General features: G+C 46.4%; 1 protein-coding gene and 2 long non-coding RNA genes across 3 annotated transcripts; all 3 read right to left on the bottom strand.

Moving 5' to 3' along the window:
* Nucleotides 1-506: 506 nt before the first annotated feature.
* Nucleotides 507-20,463, bottom strand: LOC112238623 (TM2 domain-containing protein 1). The gene is made up of 7 exons (XM_024407182.2): nucleotides 20,304-20,463; nucleotides 18,182-18,255; nucleotides 15,326-15,434; nucleotides 13,601-13,692; nucleotides 10,560-10,633; nucleotides 3,148-3,260; nucleotides 507-1,164 (listed from the first exon to the last, which is right to left on the bottom strand). Exons 1-6 carry the CDS (start codon nucleotides 20,435-20,437, stop codon nucleotides 3,150-3,152), a joined length of 594 nt encoding a protein of 197 aa, XP_024262950.1. The 5' UTR covers nucleotides 20,438-20,463; the 3' UTR covers nucleotides 507-1,164; nucleotides 3,148-3,149.
* On the bottom strand, nucleotides 4,081-6,009 carry LOC121846662. Its single transcript, XR_006083576.1, has 5 exons — nucleotides 5,866-6,009; nucleotides 5,149-5,508; nucleotides 5,025-5,114; nucleotides 4,596-4,685; nucleotides 4,081-4,231 (listed from the first exon to the last, which is right to left on the bottom strand). It is a non-coding gene; the product is annotated as an uncharacterized LOC121846662 (long non-coding RNA).
* LOC121846663 lies at nucleotides 6,262-7,593 on the bottom strand. Its single transcript, XR_006083577.1, has 3 exons — nucleotides 6,536-7,593; nucleotides 6,429-6,488; nucleotides 6,262-6,362 (listed from the first exon to the last, which is right to left on the bottom strand). It is a non-coding gene; the product is annotated as an uncharacterized LOC121846663 (long non-coding RNA).
* Nucleotides 20,464-20,582: the final 119 nt, after the last annotated feature.

Raw genomic sequence — 20,582 nt, 5'->3', positions numbered from 1 at the left:
TTAGGAGTGTCACATCCATCTGAAGATGGCTTTCAGGCTCACGTATCTCCTGTATTAGGCCGTTCACACTATGGGTTGTGTTCCAAATGGCACCCTATTTTAACTCTAGTGCACTTCTTTTCACCAGCCTTATGGGCCTTGGTAAAAAGTAGTGCACCGTGAAATGATGATGCCATTTGGGACACAGCCTGTATCAGGTACCCGATCAGGCAGACACACAGCAGGAAAGCTCTGCCTTGTGACTCTTCCCAAGAACCCCAACTTGGACCCTTTGTAATAAAAATGACACGAGGGATGGTTCTGGGGGGAGCGGGAGAAGATCTGTCTTCATCTGCAGGATGATGCCGAGAGCTAGCGTGTCATTTCTTTGACCTCTGAACTCCCTGCAGGACGATCGGTCACTGCCACAGTTCCTCCAATGAGCTCAGGGTTCGCTAAATTAACTGCTACTGCTCTGTGTTGGACTTAAACGGCAAGTTTGAACAGAACTTCATTTACAAAAGGCGCCCATTTTCATAAAATTACAATTTTATTACAAAAAAATAATAAAAATAAATCGCTAATGACAAATCAACAAAACAGTCATACAGAACATAAATAGTTCCCTTGCTGCCAGACACCCTCAAATAAGGCAATGGATGACATATTTACAGAACTGTTCCCAGTGCAGATTCTAGATTCTTATAGGAGTATAACGATGACTTGAAGCTCTACGGCAGTGGTCATAAAGTCCTTGGTCCTGGAGAGCTACAGGGTGTGATAATGCTGGGTTGGAACAAAGGTCTGTACTCCTCTAACGCTCCAGGACCTGAACTGGTGACCGCGGGTAAATATACGTTTTTGCTTGATTCATTTGCAACCTCTATCCTCATCTCCTCTGATCTTTTAAAATGTGTTTGGAGAAGGTGGCAAGGAAGGAAAGACTAAGGAGATGCTGGGTAAAGTCTAAACCAAAATGAAGCCTTCACTCTTAAGAGTATCCATTTTAAAAAGCCGAGCTTCACCACATTGGGGTACATGCAGACAGGATCAGTGATCAATGTGTTGACTGGGATGGTCTTAGTGTCCGTGTATCGGAATGATCAAGTGAAAAAGATCCCAAAAAGAGAAGCATAATTGACATGACAGGGTTGAGGGTAACGATAGTTGTTTTTCACTTTGGTCCTGAAACGAGAGAAAACAGGTTGTAAACAGTTGAACTTGGATACTCGAGGCAGTCAGTGTTACATTTTTATGTGGCCCTGAGATACATGCAGTAAAATGAAGGACTGAGAGACTGAAGAACTGTAGAGGTGTGGATGAAGACTTCATCTCTCTCTCTCTATTTGTCTGAGCGTAAACACTCAAGGGCTTGTAATGGACTCCACATGTGTATAATTGAACCCAACACCCCCGTCACCACAAACACACTGCAGCTTCTATAATACTAACCAGAGACTAAGGAACCACAGACAACAGAGTGGGAGAGAGAAGGGAGAGCTGAAATCTTGGAGACTTAAAAATGTAGATATTTTGTTGTTGTTGACAAACTGTGTGAAAGGGTGTGTGACTCTCGTTGCTCTGTGGTAGAGCTCAACCGATGAGGGACACCTATGCCAGGTATAATAACTGCACTCTCACGACCCTTTTCCCAGTCAGTCCTGAAGTGCCAGCCTCCCCAAACATTTACTTAGCAGGCTGACATTTAAAAATTCCCTCTCCAGGGTAGAAGGTCCGTCCTGGAGTACCAGAGAGGGGGGGGGGGGCAAGTTGTCCTTGGCTGGGTGTTTGCCTTTACCCCCCATAGGTCATACAAGCTACAGAGTGATGCAAAACCACACAACCTTGGGATCTGGTTCACTTTTAGTGTTTGAGCCGTTCAGAGTGTCTTTCCACTTGACTGTGTACATGTCATTTTGTATTTTATTTAACTCGGCAAGTCAGTTAAGAACAAATTCTTATTTACAACGACGTCCTAGGAACAGTGGGTTAACTGCCTTGTTCAGGGGCATAACGACAGATATTGGGTTGTTCATTTCTGGGAACGTTCAATAGATTGGAAGGATGTAGAAGGCCAACACATCAATCTTTTAAACTTGTCTAATAAAAACTAGAGAGTGTTGTAAACTTCTCAATATATTCCCTGGTTTTCCTGAAATCCCAGTTGGAGGATTCATAGAATTATGAGGTAATAAGCAGGAAATCCAGAATCCTCCAGCTACGACTTCTGGAAAACCAGGGCATTTATTGAAAGTTAGAGAATTTCGCAACACTATACAGATGTAATAATTAGACAATCAAATGTAGATTAATCCTGGGGCAAGTGGAAAGACAAACGGTTACACAGTGAATAATCATTTGTGGACAGACTACGTAATATACGTTGAAAGGCACAAAACATTAGGAACATCGTCTCTTTCCATGAAATAGTCTAACCAGGGGAATCCAAGTGAAAGCTATGATCCCATAGGGCCTCCCGTGTGGCGCAGTGGTCTGTGCCACCAGAAATTATGGGTTCGAGCCCAGGCTCTGTCGCAGCCGGCCGCGACCGGGAGGCCCATGGGGCGGTCACTTCAATCACTTCAATCAGTGTAGATGAAGGGGAGGAGACAGGTTAAAGAAGGATTTTTAAGCCTTGAGACAAGTATGTGTGCTATTCAGAGGGTGAATGGGAAAGACAAAAGTGCCTTTGAACGGGGTATGGTAGTAGGTGCACCGGTATGAGTGTGTCAAGAACTGCAACACTACTGGGTTTTTCATGCTCAACAGTTTCCTGTGTGTATCAAGAATGGTCCACCACCCAAAGGACATCCACGCAACTTGACAACAGTGGGAAGCATTGGAGTCAACATGGGCCAGCATCCCTGTGGAACGCTTTCGACACCTTGTAGAGTCCATACCCGGACAAATTAAGGCTGTTCTAAGGGCAAAGGGGGGGGTGGAAGTCAATATAATGTTCATGCCCCGACCAATTGAGGCTGTTCTGTCGGCAAAAGGGGGTGCAACTCAATATTAGGAAGGTGTCCCTAATGTGTTGTACACAGAGTACATGTAAATGGTAGCTGATGATGTTACATACAATTTTAGTTCTGAGTTTCCACAATTAGACAGGGAATGACTCACCAAAGCCTATTGTATGTCTAACTAACATGTTACTAGTGTAGCTACCTTCAGGGAGACATCTGGGTTCTTCTGTAAGTCTCATTGGTGATGGAGAGACGTGTGAGTCTGGCACCGTAGTAGTCCACTATGTAGTCAGACTTATCTGACGGACCCACAATCTAAAGGAAGGAACGAGAAGAGACATCAGGGTACAGACGGTGAAAACCTAGGTACAGCAGGTAACACATATCTGGCAATCACAGCTGAGGGGGAGCAGTGACAGCACTCCACCTACTAGACTCTAGACCAACAGCACTCCACCTACTAGACTCTAGACCAACAGCACTCCACCTACTAGACTCTAGACCAACAGCACTCCACCTACTAGACTCTAGACCAACAGCACTCCACCTACTAGACTCTAGACCAACAGCACTCCACCTACTAGACTCTAGACCAACAGCACTCCACCTACTAGACTCTAGACCAACAGCACTCCACCTACTAGACTCTAGACCAACAGCACTCCACCTACTAGACTCTAGACTCGACAACAGCACTCCACCTACTAGACTCTAGACCAACAGCACTCCACCTACTAGACTCTCGACCAACAGCACTCCACCTACTAGACTCTCGACCAACAGCACTCCACCTACTAGACTCTCGACCAACAGCACTCCACCTACTAGACTCTCGACCAACAGCACTCCACCTACTAGACTCTCGACCAACAGCACTCCACCTACTAGACTCTCGACCAACAGCACTCCACCTACTAGACTCTCGACCAACAGCACTCCACCTACTAGACTCTCGACCAACAGCACACCACCTACTAGACTCTCAGCACTCCACCTACTAGACTCTAGACCAACAGCACTCCACCTACTAGACCAACAGCACTCCACCTACTAGACTCTAGACCAACAGCACTCCACCTCTAGACTCTAGACCAACAGCACTCCACCTACTAGACTCTAGACCAACAGCACTCCACCTACTAGACTCTAGACCAACAGCACTCCACCTACTAGACTCTAGACCAACAGCACTCCACCTACTAGACTCTAGACCAACAGCACTCCACCTACTAGACTCTAGACCAACAGCACTCCACCTACTAGACTCTAGACCAACAGCACTCCACCTCCACCTAGACTCTAGACCAACAGCACTCCACCTACTAGACTCTAGACCAACAGCACTCCACCTACTAGACTCTAGACCAACAGCACTCCACCTACTAGACTCTCGACCAACAGCACTCCACCTACTAGACTCTCGACCAACAGCACTCCACCTACTAGACTCTCGACCAACAGCACTCCACCTACTAGACTCTCGACCAACAGCACTCCACCTACTAGACTCTCGACCAACAGCACTCCACCTACTAGACTCTCGACCAACAGCACACCACCTACTAGACTCTAGACTCGACCAACAGCACTCCACCTACTAGACTCTAGACCAACAGCACTCCACCTACTAGACTCTACCAACAGACCCACCTACTAGACTCTAGACCAACAGCACTCCACCTACTAGACTCTAGACCAACAGCACTCCACCTACTAGACTCTAGACCAACAGCCCTCCACCTACTAGACTCTAGACCAACAGCCCTCCACCTACTGGACTCTAGACTACTAGACTCAACAGCCCTCCACCTACTAGACTCTAGACCAACAGCCCTCCACCTACTGGACTCCAGACACACAGCACTCCACCTACTGGACTCTAGACCAACAGCCCTCCACCTACTGGACTCCAGACACACAGCACTCCACCTACTGGACTCCAGACACACAGCACTCCACCTACTGGACTCCAGACACACAGCACTCCACCTACTGGACTCTAGACCAACAGCACTCCACCTACTGGACTCCAGACCAACAGCACTCCACCTACTAGACTCCAGACCAACAGCACTCCACCTACTAGACTCTAGACCAACAGCACTCCACCTACTAGACTCTAGACCAACAGCACTCCACCTACTGGACTCTAGACCAACAGCACTCCACCTACTAGACTCTAGACCAACAGCCCCACCTCCACCTACTAGACTCTAGACCAACAGCCCTCCACCTACTAGACTCTAGACCAACAGCACTCCACCTACTAGACTCTAGACCAACAGCACTCCACCTACTAGACTCTAGACCAACAGCACTCCACCTACTAGACTCTAGACCAACAGCACTCCACCTACTGGACTCTAGACCAACAGCACTCCACCTACTAGACTCTAGACCAACAGCCCTCCACCTACTAGACTCCAGACCAACAGCACTCCACCTACTAGACTCCAGACCAACAGCACTCCACCTACTGGACTCTAGACCAACAGCACTCCACCTACTAGACTCTAGACCAACAGCCCTCCACCTACTAGACTCTACACCAACAGCACTCCACCTACTGGACTCTAGACCAACAGCACTCCACCTACTAGACTCTAGACCAACAGCCCTCCACCTACTAGACTCTACTGACCAACAGCACTCCACCTACTAGACCAACAGCCCTCCACCTACTACTCTAGACCAACAGCACTCCACCTACTGGACTCCACCTACTAGACCAACAGCACTCCACCTACTACTAGACCAACAGCACTCCACCTACTGGACTCTAGACCAACAGCACTCCACCTACTAGACTCTAGACCAACAGCACTCCACCTACTAGACTCCAGACCAACAGCACTCCACCTACTAGACCAGACAGCACTCCACCTACTAGACTCTAGACCAGACCAACAGCAACAGCCACCTACTAGACTCTAGACCAACAGCACTCCACCTACTAGACTCTAGACCAACAGCACTCCACCTACTAGACTCTAGACCAACAGCACTCCACCTACTAGACTCTAGACCAACAGCACTCCACCTACTAGACTCTAGACCAACAGCACTCCACCTACTAGACTCTAGACCAACAGCACTCCACCTACTAGACTCTAGACCAACAGCACTCCACCTACTAGACTCTAGACCAACAGCACTCCACCTACTAGACTCTAGACCAACAGCACAGCACTCCACCTACTAGACTCTAGACCAACAGCACCTCCACCAACTAGACTACTAGACCAACAGCACTCAACAGCACTCCACCTACTAGACTCTAGACCAACAGCACTCCACCTACTAGACTCTAGACCAACAGCACTCCACCTACTAGACTCTAGACCAACAGCACTCCACCTACTAGACTCTAGACCAACAGCACTCCACCTACTAGACTCTAGACCAACAGCACTCCACCTACTAGACTCCACCTAGACCAACAGCCCTCCACCTACTAGACTCTCCAGACCAACAGCACTCCACCTACTAGACTCTAGACCAACAGCACTCCACCTACTAGACTCCAGACCAACAGCACTCCACCTACTAGACCAACAGCACTCCACCTACTAGACCAGACAGCACTCCACCTACTAGACTCCAGACCAACAGCACTCCACCTACTAGACTCCAGACCAATTTCAGCTCGGCTACCACTCAACTATGATGCATTCCAGCCTATATTTAATCCATAGCAGGTAGTGGCTTTAGTGATTGGGTTTTCAGAAGTGGGTTTGATTTTCACAACAACGTATGCCGGCCTGGAAACCCACTACCTTGTATTATTTAATCCCGTGCCTGACACACAGCTCCCTCCCTTCACGTTCCATCTATCTATCACATCTGTCTAGCTCCTCCTCTGCCCAGTTTGAGAGTAAATTGGAAAATTCCCCAACATCATCCATCTGGTGTGGACCTCGGTCTTTCGATAGAGAGAAAGAGAGAAAGAGAGAGAGAAGCCTCAAACAAACGCTGTCCGGTCTCCTTTCCTCAAGCCCCGTCCAGCCAGAATCTATTAATAATAATCCCATTAGTTCAACTTCTCAAAAATGCATTTACCCACTCCGACGTTATATTTGAAAGACTAGTTAGTCTTTCAAATATAGGGCAACGCCTATAGTTTAAATAGGTTCTCCGGACACGCAGAACTATTTATCAAAAGTGTCACTTTTACAAAAGGTGAGCAAGCCCAGACGCAGTGTATACATCTAATTGACAATGTAAGTGTTGCGCTGGGGCGTGCCAGCCAAAGCAGCATAAAAGCATTCCTCTCTCAGGGCCTTCAGTAATACATTAGGAGAACAATAAACAGTGTGACGGTCGCCTCGTTTTATCAAAGTGGCCGAACGGACGCTGCTGCCGTTTTCAGATGAAATAGCGACTTTATACAGGCCTGCTACACAGTGGGATGTAGTGTAGAACTGGAGAGGAAGAGGAAGGGGTTAAATAGAGGAAGAGGGGTATTCTGTTTCTTTGAAGGGTGTATCATGATGTGTGTTTTGGTCTCAGATGTGATACAGGGTGACTCCAGCAGCATAGGCCTTTGTTGAAATATTATTCAAGATGAAGGCATACAGTCCTAAAACTACACACACCATAAGAATAAGAAATAAAAGTGGGGTACGAGTACAGAGTCAATGTGCGGGGGCACCGGTTAGTTTAAAGTACGTACATGTAGGTAGTTATTAAAGTGACTATGCATAGATGATAACAACAGAGAGTAGCAGCGGTGTAAAGGGGGGCAATGCAATAGTTTGGGTATCCATTTGACTAGATGTTCAGGAGTCTTATGGCTTGGGGTTAGAAGCTGTTTAGAAGCCTATTGGACCGGGACTCAGCGCTCCGGAACTGCTTGCCGTGCGGTAGCAGAGTGTGGCTGGAGTCTCTGACAATTTTTAGGGCCTTCCTCTGACACCGCCTGGCGGTGGCCCAAGTGGTGTACTAGGCCGCACGCATTACCCTCTGTAGTGCCTTGCGGTGGAGGCAGAGCAATTGCCGTACCAGGCAGTGATGCAACCATGCTCTCAATGGTGCAGCTTTAGAACCTTTTGAGGATCTGAGGACCCATGACGAGTATCTTTTCAGCCTCCTGAGGGCGAATAGGTTTTGTCGTGCCCTCTTCACGACTGTCTTGGTCTGCTTGGACCATGTTAGTTTGTTGGTGATGTGGACACAAAGGAACTTGAAGCCCTCAACCTGCTCCACTCCAGCCCCATCGATGAGAATGGGGGCGTGCTTGGTCCTCTTTTTCCTGTAGTCTACAATCAACTACTTTGTCTTGATCACGTTGACGGAGAGGTTGTTGTCCTGGCACCACACAGCCTACCTCTAAGTCCTCCTCCCTATAGGCTGTCTCACCGTGGTCGGTGATCAGGCCTACCACTGTTGTGTCATCGGCAAATTTAATGATGGTGGTGTAGTCGTGCCTGGCCATGCAGTCGTGGCTGAACAGGGAGTACAGGAGGGGACTAGGCACGCACCCCTGAGGGGCTCTTGTGTTGAGGATCAGCGTGGAGGATGTGTTGTTACCTACCCTTACCACCTGGGGGTGGCCCATCAGGAAGTCCAGGATCCAGTTGCAGGTGTCCTTAGCTTAGTGATGAGCTTTGAGGACAATATGGTGCTGAACGCTGAGCTGTAGTCAATGAATAGCATTCTCACATAGGTGTACCTGTTGTCCAGGTGGGAAAGGGCAGTGTGGAGTGCAATAGAGATTGCATCATCTGTGAATCTGTTGGGGCGGTATGCAAATTGGAGTGGGTCTAGGGTTTCTGGGATAATGGTGTTGATGTGAGCCATGACCAGCCTTTCAAAGCATTTCATGGCTACAGATGTGAGTGCTACGGGTCAATAGTCATTTAGGCAGGTTACCTTAGTGTTCTTGGGCACAAGGACTATGGTGGTCTGCTTAAAACATGTTGGCATTACAGACTTGGAAAGGGAGAGGTTGAAAATGTCAGTGAAGACACTTGCTAGTTGGTCAGCACATGCTCGCAGTACACGTCCTGGTAATCCATCTGGTCCTGCAGCCTTGTGAATGTTGACCTGTTTAAAGGTCTTACTCACATTGGCTCTGGAGAGGGTGATCACACAGTTTTCCAGAACAGCAGGTGCTCCCATGCATGTTTGTGTTATTTGCCTTGAAGCGAGCATATAAGTAGTTTGGCTCGTCCGGTAGTCTCGTGTCACTGGGCACCTCTAGGCTGTGCTTCCCTTTGTAGGCTGTAATGGTTTGCAAGTCCTGCCACACCCAACGAACATCAGGGCCGGTGTAGTACGATTCAATCTTAGTCCTGTATTGACGCTTTGCCTGTTTGATGGTTCTTTGGAGGGCATAGCGGGTCCGGGTTAGAGACCCGCTCCTTGAAAGCGGCAGCTCTAGCCTTTAGCTCAGTGTGGCTGTTGCCTGTAATGCATGGCTTCTGTTTGGGGTATGTACGTACGGTCACTGTGGGGACGACATCATCGATGCAGTTATTGATTAAGCCAGTGACCGATGTGGTGTACTCCTCAATGCCATCGGAAGAATCCCATAACATATTCCAGTGGTCGAGTCACTGATGGTTCCTGCTTTATTTTTTTGCGAGGGAGAGCTTTGTATGCGTCTCTGTGTGTGGAGTAGAGGGGGTCCATTTTTTCCCCTTCTGGTTGGACATTTAACATGCTGATAGAAATTTGGTTAAACGGATTTAAGTTTCCCTGCATTAAAGTCCCCGGCTACTAGGAGCACCGCCCCTGGGTGAGTGTTTTCTTGTTTGCTTCCAGCTCCCACACTGGTTCCCCAATGAGGATGGAGAGGGGTAAGAGGGGTGAGGCCCTAACAGGGCGAAAAATGGATTGGCTTCTCTCCCTGTCAGGCTCTGTGGACTAAACAGGTTAGGGGGGTCCTGGGGGAACGAGGGACGGGGGGGAGAGAAGCCCTTCTGCGAAAACAAACCAGTCTCATTAACCCCCATTTATAGAGAGCTTAGTGCTGAGAAGAGCATAGGGCTGCGGCTGCACTGATTGAGACACAGGTTCCCTCTGAATACAAACAGACATTCACGCACGCACACACACACACTCCTCCTGACTGGCTTGGCTATGCTTCTGCGCAATGTTCCATGGTTTACTCTGATTGGAGTGTGTGAAGCATGACCATTGTAGCAAAGCCCAGGCTGCTCTGTGATGAACAAAATGTGCTCCACTTCATTGATTACCATCACTGTTAGTGGGAGAAAGAGCTACGGTTTATACATGAGACTGTGCCCAAATTGAGCAACTTGTTTTTGAAATCTTAGAAGTTGTTTTGAAATCATACAATTATCAAACTTGCATGAAATCCACCCGATTCTGATATCACAGTTGTTCCCTAACTCACTTTGCAGTGTAACCCAACTCAACTTTTGTGTCTTGTGACCAACCAATGTAATCATCAGCTGTGACCCAATAGGAGTCAGCTTCTACCCAACATTAGGGAAACACTGACCTAACCCACCCTTGTCATCAACACACCACATAAACCATTCCTTTCATGGTTACTGCGAAAAGAGCATCTTCACAGACATAACCAACAGATAAGCGGGATTACTTAACAGCTCTGTGTTCCACAGCTGTCCCCTGAACGCCACTCACCTGCATTGAGATCAACATGAAATCCACCAAGCTCCCAATCCCACAGAAGCCAACTGTGCAGAATTTGAGCAGCCCTAGAGAGAGAGAGAGACATGTTGGAGTTAAATAGGGTGTAAAACAGGGAGGCCTCTCCAACCGTGTTACTGGAGAGCCACCCTCCTGTAGGTTTACACCAGGGCTCTCCAACCGTGTTACTGGAGAGCCACCCTCCTGTAGGTTTACACCAGGGCTCTCCAACCGTGTTACTGGAGAGCTACCCTCCTGTAGGTTTACACCAGGGGCTCTCCAACCGTGTTACTGGAGAGCTACCCTCCTGTAGGTTTACACCGGGGCTCTCCAACCATGTTACTGGAGAGCTACCCTCCTGTAGGTTTACACCGGGGCTCTCCAAACGTGTTACTGGAGAGCTACCCTCCTGTAGGTTTACACCAGGGCTCTCCAACCGTGTTACTGGAGAGCTACCCTCCTGTAGGTTTACACCAGGGCTCTCCAACCGTGTTACTGGAGAGCTACCCTCCTGTGGGTTTACACCGGGCCTCTCCAACCGTGTTACTGGAGAGCTACCCTCCTGTAGGTTTACACCGGGGCTCTCCAACCGTGTTACTGGAGAGCTACCCTCCTGTAGGTTTACACCGGGCCTCTCCAACCGTGTTACTGGAGAGCTACCCTCCTGTAGGTTTACACCAGGGCTCTCCAACCGTGTTACTGGAGAGCTAACCTCCTGTAGGTTTACACCGGGGCTCTCCAACCATGTTACTGGAGAGCTACCCTCCTGTAGGTTTACACCGGGGCTCTCCAACCATGTTACTGGAGAGCTACCCTCCTGTAGGTTTACACCGGGGCTCTCCAAACGTGTTACTGGAGAGCTACCATCCTGTAGGTTTACACCAGGGCTCTCCAACCGTGTTACTGGAGAGCTACCCTCCTGTAGGTTTACACCGGGGCTCTCCAACCATGTTACTGGAGAGCTACCCTCCTGTAGGTTTACACCGGGGCTCTCCAAACGTGTTACTGGAGAGCTACCATCCTGTAGGTTTACACCGGGGCTCTCCAACCGTGTTACTGGAGAGCTACCCTCCTGTAGGTTTACACCAGGGCTCTCCAACCGTGTTACTGCAGGTTTCCGCTCCAACCGCAGTTGTAACTAACCTGATTCACCTTCTGAATCTGCTAATTATTAGAATCCGGTGCGCTAGACTGGTTGAGTGTAAACCTATAGGACCGTAGCTCTCCATGAACAGGGTTGGAGAGCCCTGGTATAAAGCTTTATGGGGTACTCCATGCCTCTTTAAAGTTGGCATAAATTAATCATAATTTGCTAGCTATTGTGTGAGGCGACTGGGCAAGGTTTCAGTTTATTCCACATGTTCGGTTCCAACTTTGCCATGTGTGGCTGAATGAGAAATTAACTTGCAAAGGTGAACAATATTGAACTCTGACTGCTGAGTGGCGGAGTGGAGAGGCTATGTGTGTGTGTGGGTATTGTGTGTGTGGGTATTGTGTGTGTGGGTATTGGGCGTGTGGGTATTGGGCGTGTGGGTATTGGGTGTGTGGGTATTGGGTGTGTGGGTATTGGGTGTGTGGGTGTGTGGGTATTGGGTGTGTGGGTATTGGGTGTGTGGGTGTGTGGGTATTGGGCGTGTGGGTATTGGGCGTGTGGGTATTGGGCGTGTGGGTATTGGGCGTGTGGGTATTGGGCGTGTGGGTATTGGGCGTGTGGGTATTGGGTGTGTGGGTATTGGGTGTGTGGGTATTGAGTGTGTGGGTATTGGGTGTGTGGGTATTGGGTGTTTAGTTGTTTGCCGCCTGATTTGCTTTCAGAGGGAAATCGTGCCAAGTCAACTTTGTGTCCAAAACAACTTTGAGGATTGGGAATAACAGGTCTTTATCGTTGAGAGGAGCAGAGAAGAGTAAACATGAATTTGTGTAACTGAGCCGCTGTGAGCAGCTGAGGGTGTGAATTGGATGTATGAAAACACAAGAGGACGGCGAGCAGGTCATTCAACTAAACACATCATCCTGTTAAAATTCACACGGTCACTAGCTTACGACATAACTATGTAACATAACTGTAAGGTAGATCCGGAGATGACACTACTGCATGTCGGGGCGTACTCACTGCATCACTGGGCAATGACTACTGGCACTCACTAGCTCACTGACACACACACACACACACAGAATCTGAATTGCAGGCAAATTATGGAAACACCAACTCCAAATAATTGTTAACACTATTGTAAATTGCTCCATTGGGAGGTAACAGGGGTAGCTTTGTTGATTCCAGGGTGGACGTTTTTAAAAACGATGCCAGTCGGGTGGCTACTCTACAAAGCAGAAGCCCACTTAATAACCCACCGTTCCATGGTGATGCCCAAGCCAACCGTGCCAAACCAGGCCAGGTGTTGCTCAGTGCAGCCTCTAAAGCCGGCTCATGCCCGTCCTCAGTGTGGCTCTGCGATGCCAAAGTACTCCATGCTAGTTGGAAAAACTAAACCCCCCCCAAAAGAAAACAAGGCAGGGCTTTCAGCCACCAGCCACTTCGTAATCTTGCAGGTGCCTAATTAAGAAGAAGAATAAAGGAAAGGGAAGAAACAGCAGTGTTTCACTCCAGTGTCTGGGTTTACCACTGTTTTAGAATGTCATGTAATAGTGGTTTCTTTCAGGTCCTCACAGGAAGTAGTGACCCTCTGTTTCTTATAAACCTGCTTCATTGATTAATGCTCAACTTTGATAAATGGTCTACTTTATACTAATCCAAAAACATGCAAGTTGCGTTTCTGTCCAAAACCAGCAGATCTTTTCAAACTCTCTAATATCAATAAATCCAATAAATGAATGGGTAGCTAGTCATGCATTTCAACATGTGTTCTTCCTTTTTTTACAAAAACAATTACAAAGAAAATCTTTCATTGTATTTAGACCGGTTTGTTAGCAGCAGATAGGATTTGAAAATTAATCTACTTATAAATATAATATAAATTCATCCATTGCACCCCCATGTCAGTTATTGAACAGCAATAACAACAGTCAGACTGTACCTAAAGCTGGGTATCCCAAGTAGAAGCGATCTGCTCCTAACCATCCCAGGAAGAGCGACAGGGCCACCGCTACTTTGTAGGAGTAACCGCTCCTGTAAGGAAATAACATGTTAGCTCAAAACAGTTCAATAATGTTTCACATTTGTACAAAAACTTCACATATGATGGTATATGATTTAGCCTAATCAATATCAATTGAAAATAAAACATGTTCAGGGTCCTCATAGCTAAAACTTTTTGCTATGGTCTGCCCTAACGAATACAGCCCTGATACAGCCTATACAAAACATTAAGAACAACTGACCAGGTGAATCCAGGTGAAAGCTATGATCCCTTATTGATGTTGCGTGTTAAATTCACTTCAAATCAGTGTAGATGAAGGGGAGGAGACGGCTTAAAGACGGATTTTTAAGCATTTAAACAATTGAGACATGGATTGTGTGTGAGCCAGTCAGAGGGTGAAAGGTCAAGACAAAAGATGTAAGTGCCTTTGAACGGGGTGTGGTAGTAGGGGCCTTTGAACGGGGTGTGGTAGTAGGGGCCTTTGAACGGGGTGAGGTAGTAGGGGCCTTTGAACGGGGTGAGGTAGTAGGGGCCTTTGAACGGGGTGAGGTAGTAGGGGCCTTTGAACGGGGTGAGGTAGTAGGGGCCTTTGAACGGGGTGAGGTAGTAGGGGCCTTTGAACGGGGTGAGGTAGTAGGGGCCTTTGAACGGGGTGAGGTAGTAGGGGCCTTTGAACGGGGTGAGGTAGTAGGGGCCTTTGAACGGGGTGAGGTAGTAGGGGCCTTTGAACGGGGTGAGGTAGTAGGGGCCTTTGAACGGGGTGAGGTAGTAGGGGCCTTTGAACGGGGTGAGGTAGTAGGGGCCTTTGAACGGGGTGAGGTAGTAGGGGCCTTTGAACGGGGTGAGGTAGTAGGGGCCTTTGAACGGGGTGAGGTAGTAGGGGCCTTTGAACGGGGTGAGGTAGTAGGGGCCTTTGAACGGGGTGAGGTAGTAGGGGCCTTTGAACGGGGTGAGGTAGTAGGGGCCTTTGAACGGGGTGAGGTAGTAGGGGCCTTTGAACGGGGTATGGTAGTAGGGGCCTTTGAACGGGGTGAGGTAGTAGGGGCCTTTGAACGGGGTGAGGTAGTAGGGGCCTTTGAACGGGGTGAGGTAGTAGGGGCCTTTGAACGGGGTATGGTAGTAGGGGCCTTTGAACGGGGTATGGTAGTAGGGGCCTTTGAACGGGGTATGGTAGTAGGGGCCTTTGAACGGGGTATGGTAGTAGGGGCCTTTGAACGGGGTATGGTAGTAGGGGCCTTTGAACGGGGTGAGGTAGTAGGGGCCTTTGAACGGGGTGAGGTAGTAGGGGCCTTTGAACGGGGTGAGGTAGTAGGGGCCTTTGAACGGGGTATGGTAGTAGGTGCAAGGCGTACTGGTTTGTGTCAAGAACTGCAATGTTACTGGGTTTTTCACGCTCAACAGTTTCCTGTGTGTATCAAGAATGGTCCGCCACCCAAAGGACATCCAGCCAACTAGACAACTGTGGGAAGCATTGGAGGCAACATGGGCCAGCATCCCTGTGGAACGCTTTCGACACCTTGTAGAGTCCATACCCGGACAAATTAAGGCTGTTCTAAGGGCAAAGGAGGGGGGGTGGAAGTCAATATTAGGAAATTGTTCCTAATGTTTGGCATACTGGGTGTACATGTGCAACACTTCCACAGTGCCTGGTACTGTACATACACATTCCTGCAAGGGAGGCTTTTGTTAAAGCCCACTTCCTCTCCACTGAATCGAAACTCCGTCCCATTGGACAAGCGGCAGCTGACATTTGGAGAAGGTAGGCATTCCACTGAAAACCACAACAGATGGTTTAGGACGAAGCAACACAGAACAGCAGTTATGTGGGTTTCAATTTGTGTAGATTCTGATGGAAATACACATTGATAAAAGTATTACAAAATATTATGACAGTTAAGAACCAGGACCTATATGACCTATCAGGGCTACCGATTATATTGCTCATTGATTGCATCCCAATTGGCCATTTCTCTTTTTAGGATTCATATAATACTCAATAAATATAATACCTAACATCCAATTTTGGACTGAACTTTGTTCTGACAATGAGCTAGACATTGGTCAACAGCCACCCACGGACTCCCCACGCCAATCCCACCCCAACAATTGGTATATAGTATCAGTTCTGTGTCTGACCAGTAGTATGGAGCTGCGGCTCTAAGTGTTGTTTCTTCATACTATTCAATGTATTACCAGGAAATTTGGTGATGTTTGTTTTACCCCTGTTCTGAGAAATGTGTCATTTAAGTTGTTAGGTTAATGTCCCATCTTACATCCGGATATTACCAGATTCTGACCACTAGACGGTGCTGTTCCGACTATTAAGTTAAAGTTTCAAGACCCCCGAACCCCCACCCTCAATGTTAAATGGATAGTTCACCCAAATGACTAAATTACATTGTTTCTTACCCTGTAAGCAGTCTGTTGACAAGGTATGGCAGAAACATGTGCTTTGGTTTTGTTGGCCACTGTTTGAAATGCTAACTGTTTAGAATTTGTGGCACAAACCCAATGCAAGTCAATGGTACCTCCATTAGCATTGTCACATGTCATGTTCAAATCATCCTAAAGTATCTAGAAATGTATTGCGTAACTCAATGGATGTTACTTATAGATGGATAGGAAGCGAGAAAATGCTAATATAGATAACATTGACTTGCATTGGATTGGTGCCACAAAATGCTAAAAAGTTACTATTTGAAACAGTGGCCAAGTAAACAAAACCAAAGCATAGGTTGCTGTCATACCTTGTCCATAGGTTGCTGTCATACCTTGTCCATAAACTGCTTACAGGGTAAGGAAACCAGTGTAACTTTGTAATTCGGGTTAACTGTCCCTATTAACATTGGGGTGGGGGAAATAGAACTGATGCTATATACTCGTTCTTGGGGTGGGATTGGCGTGGGGGTCCGTGGGTGGCTTCAAAAAATGTATTTGGATTCCTCATGTCTTACTACTTCTTAGAAAAACATAAGATACTATATTTATTGAATACTAAATTAATCATACAAATATTTTTTTTAATACAAAAAAATGGATGTTCCAGGAATGCTTATCTAACTACAGAAACAATTTCAGAACAATCTGAGATGGTGGGTGCTAAACGGGATATTATTATTACAATGAACAAAACTAAACAACATCCAACAAATTCAAAGATTTTACTGAGTTACCATTCATATAAGGACACCTAAAATGTGATCCAGAGCATCCCAAACATGTTCAATGAGTGACATGTCTGGCGACAGGTAGCCTAGTGGTTAGTGTGTTGGGCCAATAACAGAAAGGTTGCTGGATCGAATCCCCAAGCTGACAAGGTAAAAATCTGTCATTCTCCCCCTGAACAAGGCAGTTAACCCACTGTTCTGCGGTAGGCTGTCATTGTAAATAAGAATTTGTTCTTTAACTGACTTGCCTAGTTAAATAAAGGTTAAATAAATAAAATAAAAATATGCAGGCAATGGAAGAACTGTGACATTTTCAGATTCCAGGAATTGTGTACAGATCCTTGTGACATTGGGCCGTGCATTATCATACTGCAACATGAGCTGATGGTGGTCGATGAATGGCACGACAATGGGCCTCAGGATCTCGTAACAGTATCTCTGTGCATTCAAATTGCCATTGATAAAATGCAATTGTGTTTGTTGTCTGTAGCTTATGCCTGTCCATACCTTTATCTGACTATCATGGTCACAAAGTTGACATCAGCAAACCGCTCGACCACACGATGCTGTCTGTCACCTGCCCCGGACAGTCGAAACCGGGATTTATCCATGAAGAGCACACTTCTCCAGTGTGCCAGTGACCATTGAAGGTGAGCAGTCTGTTATGATGCCAAACTGCAGTCAGGTCAAGACACTGGTGAGGACAACGAGCACGAAGATGAGCTTCCCAGAGACGGTTTCTGACAGTTTGCGCAGAAATTCTTCAGTTGTGCAAACCCACGGCTTCATCACCTGTCCAGGTGGTTGGTCTCATCCCACAGGTGAAGAAAGTGGATGTGAGGGTCCTGGGCTGGCTCGGTTACATGTGTTCTACAGTTGTCAGGCCAATTGGACGTACTGCCAAATTCTCTAAAACACTACTTATGGTCGAGAAATTAACATTAAATTCTCTGGCAACAGCTCTGGTGGACAATCCGACAGTCAGCATGCCAATTGGACGCTCCCTCAAAACTTGATACATCTGTGGCATTGTATTGTGTTCCAAAACTGCACATTTTAGAATGGCCTTTTATAGTTTCCAGCACAAGGTGCACCTGTGTAATGATCATGCTGTTTAATAATTTTCTTGATATGCCACACCTGTCAGTTGCATGGATTATCTTGACAAAGGAGAAATGCTCACTAACAGGGATGTAAACAAATTTGTTGCCAACATTTGAGAGAAATAAGCTTTTTGTGCGTATGGAACATTTCTGGGATATTTTATTTAAGCTCATGAAACCAATACATTACATATTGCGTTAAAATTTTTCTTCAGTATATTATACATCACTCAACCAGAACCACTTACCCCAAGCAATCATGTCCTTGCAATTCTCAGGTTCTTGAGTGGCATCGTCTATCCTTGGTTCTTTACAAATATACTTGAACAGTATTAAGGCAACAACAAAGTATCAACTGTCATCCACAGCATAGTAAATAATGTAACATGATATCTAACAAATTGTGCTTGTCAAGTTGATATACAGTACCAGTCAAAAGTTTGGACACACCTACTTAGTGTTAAACAAATCAAAATATATTTTAGATTCTTCAAAGTAGCCACAATTTGTCTTGATGACAGCTTTGCATTCTCTCAACCAGCTTCATCTGGAATGCTTTTCCAACAGTCTTGAAGGAGTGGCTGCTTTTCCTTCACTCTGTGGTCCAACTCATTCCAAACCATCTCAACTGGGTTGAGGTCAGGGGATTGTGGAGGCCAGGTCATCTGATGCAGCACTCCATCCCTCTCCTTCTTGGTCAAATAGCCCTTATTTAACCTTTATTTCACTACGCAAGTCAGTTAAGAACAAATTCTTATTTACAATGCCGGCCTACCTCGGGCCAATTATACGCTGCCCTATTGGACTCCCAATCACGGCTGGTTGTGATACAGCCTGGAATCGAACCAGGGTCTGTAGTAGCGCCTTTAGCACTGAGATGCAGTGCCTTAGACCGCTGCGCCACTCGGGAGCCCTCCATCACTCGCCTTCTTGGAAAAATGATCCTTGCACAGCCTGGATGTGTGTTGGGTCATTGTCCTGTTGAAAAAATAATGATAGTCCCACTAAGTGCAAAACAGATGGGATGGCGTATCGCTGCAGAATGCTGTGGTAGCCATGCTGGTTAAGTGTGCCTTAAATTCTAAATAAATCAGACAGTGTCACCAGCAAAGCACCCCCAAAGCACCCCCATGTCTCACACAGACATGGCGGTTGCAACCAAAAAAATCTCAAATTTTGATTCATCAGACCAGAAGACATATTTCCACTGGTCTAATGTCCATTGCTCGTGTTTCTTGGCCCAAGCAAGTCTCCTCTTCTTATGGGTGTCCTTTAGTAGGGGTTTCTTTGCAGCAATTCGACCATGAAGGCCTGATTCACACAGTCTCCTCTGAAAAGTTGATGTTGAGATTTGTCTGTTAGTTGAACTCTGAAGTATTTATTTGGGCTGCAATTTCTGAGGCTGTTAACTCTAATGAACTTATCCTCTTCCTTTCCTGTGGCAGTCCTCATGAGTCAGTTTCATCATAGCGCATAGCATCATCGACTGCACTTGATGAAACTTTCAAAGTTCTTGAAATTTTCCAGAATGACTGACCTTCATTTCATCAAGTAACAATGGACTGTTGTTTCTCTGCTTATTTGAGCTGTTCTTGCCATAATATGGACTTGATTTTCTACCAAATAGGCCTATCTTCTGTAAACCACCCCTACCTTGTCACAACACAACTGATTGGCTCAAACACATTAAGAAGGAAATTAACTTTTAACAAGGCACACATGTTAATTGAAATGCATTCCAGTTGTCTACCTCAATTAGCTGGTTGATAGAATGCCAAGAGTGTGCAAAGCTGTCATCAAGGCAAAGTGTGGCTACTTTGAAGAATCTAAAATGTGTTATTTCACAGTTATGTCTTCACTATTATTCTACAACGTAAAACAAATAGTAAAACTAAAGAAAAATGGAATGAGTAGGCATGTCCAAACTTTTGATTGGTACTGTATATTCATCCATTCAGTCATCAGCATTTTCAAGGGAACATATCCACATGACATTACAAAAATGCATACCAATGAATAATGGTTGACAGATAAGTAACGCCACTATTCTATCTTACACATAATGAAACATGCTGTCAATAAAGACCCGAGAACATATCTTGATGAAAAAACAAGACTCTTGCCAAGAGTTGACGTTACATGGAAGATGACTGGTGAATACAGACGAGAAAACATAACTATACTATTCATCTGTTTCAAAATCGGATTAGTTATATTTTCCAAAAGTACACAACATGCAGGCTTATGTTTGCTAGCTAGCTAAATAAATGCATGCTAACATCAGTTAGCCACGTACCATTAGCTAGCTAGCGTGCATGAAAACCCTGTCATATTTTCGTGATTTGCAAGTAATCACGTATAAAAGGATATTGTCCCAGGCGTAGACTTTCACAACTATCGACATCATTTCCGACAACAAATTGGAAATGGCAATACGTACAGTAAAACAAAATGCCCAACGACATGGTCCGTAAAGAGAACAGCCGACTTCCGGGAAACGCCATGTTGACGACGCGCCCACTCGGTCACGTGACATCGTTTTTAAACCTCTGTCTGAGTCCAAAACCAAAACCTTGTGAATTCGTACCAGCAAGACTTGTTTTCAACGTTAAAAGTAGTTTAACTGAAACATCTGAACAGGTTAAGCTA

This window comes from Oncorhynchus tshawytscha, linkage group LG06 (genome assembly GCF_018296145.1).
Source record: "Oncorhynchus tshawytscha isolate Ot180627B linkage group LG06, Otsh_v2.0, whole genome shotgun sequence".
Taxonomy (NCBI): domain Eukaryota; kingdom Metazoa; phylum Chordata; class Actinopteri; order Salmoniformes; family Salmonidae; genus Oncorhynchus; species Oncorhynchus tshawytscha.
This window is presented reverse-complemented; position numbering and strand designations above follow the sequence as displayed.

Excerpts from the sequence above, each read along its gene's own strand:
- LOC112238623 (XM_024407182.2), bottom strand. The coding sequence starts at position 20,437 with ATGGCGTTTCCCGGAAGTCGGCTGTTCTCTTTACGGACCATGTCGTTG. Across the intron at positions 18,256-20,303 it reads GAAAGTCTACGCCTGGGACA|GTATATTTGTAAAGAACCAA; the intron begins ATATCCTTTTAT and ends AATACTGTTCAA. Across the intron at positions 13,693-15,325 it reads AGCCTCCCTTGCAGGAATGT|GAGCGGTTACTCCTACAAAG; the intron begins GTATGTACAGTA and ends ATTTCCTTACAG.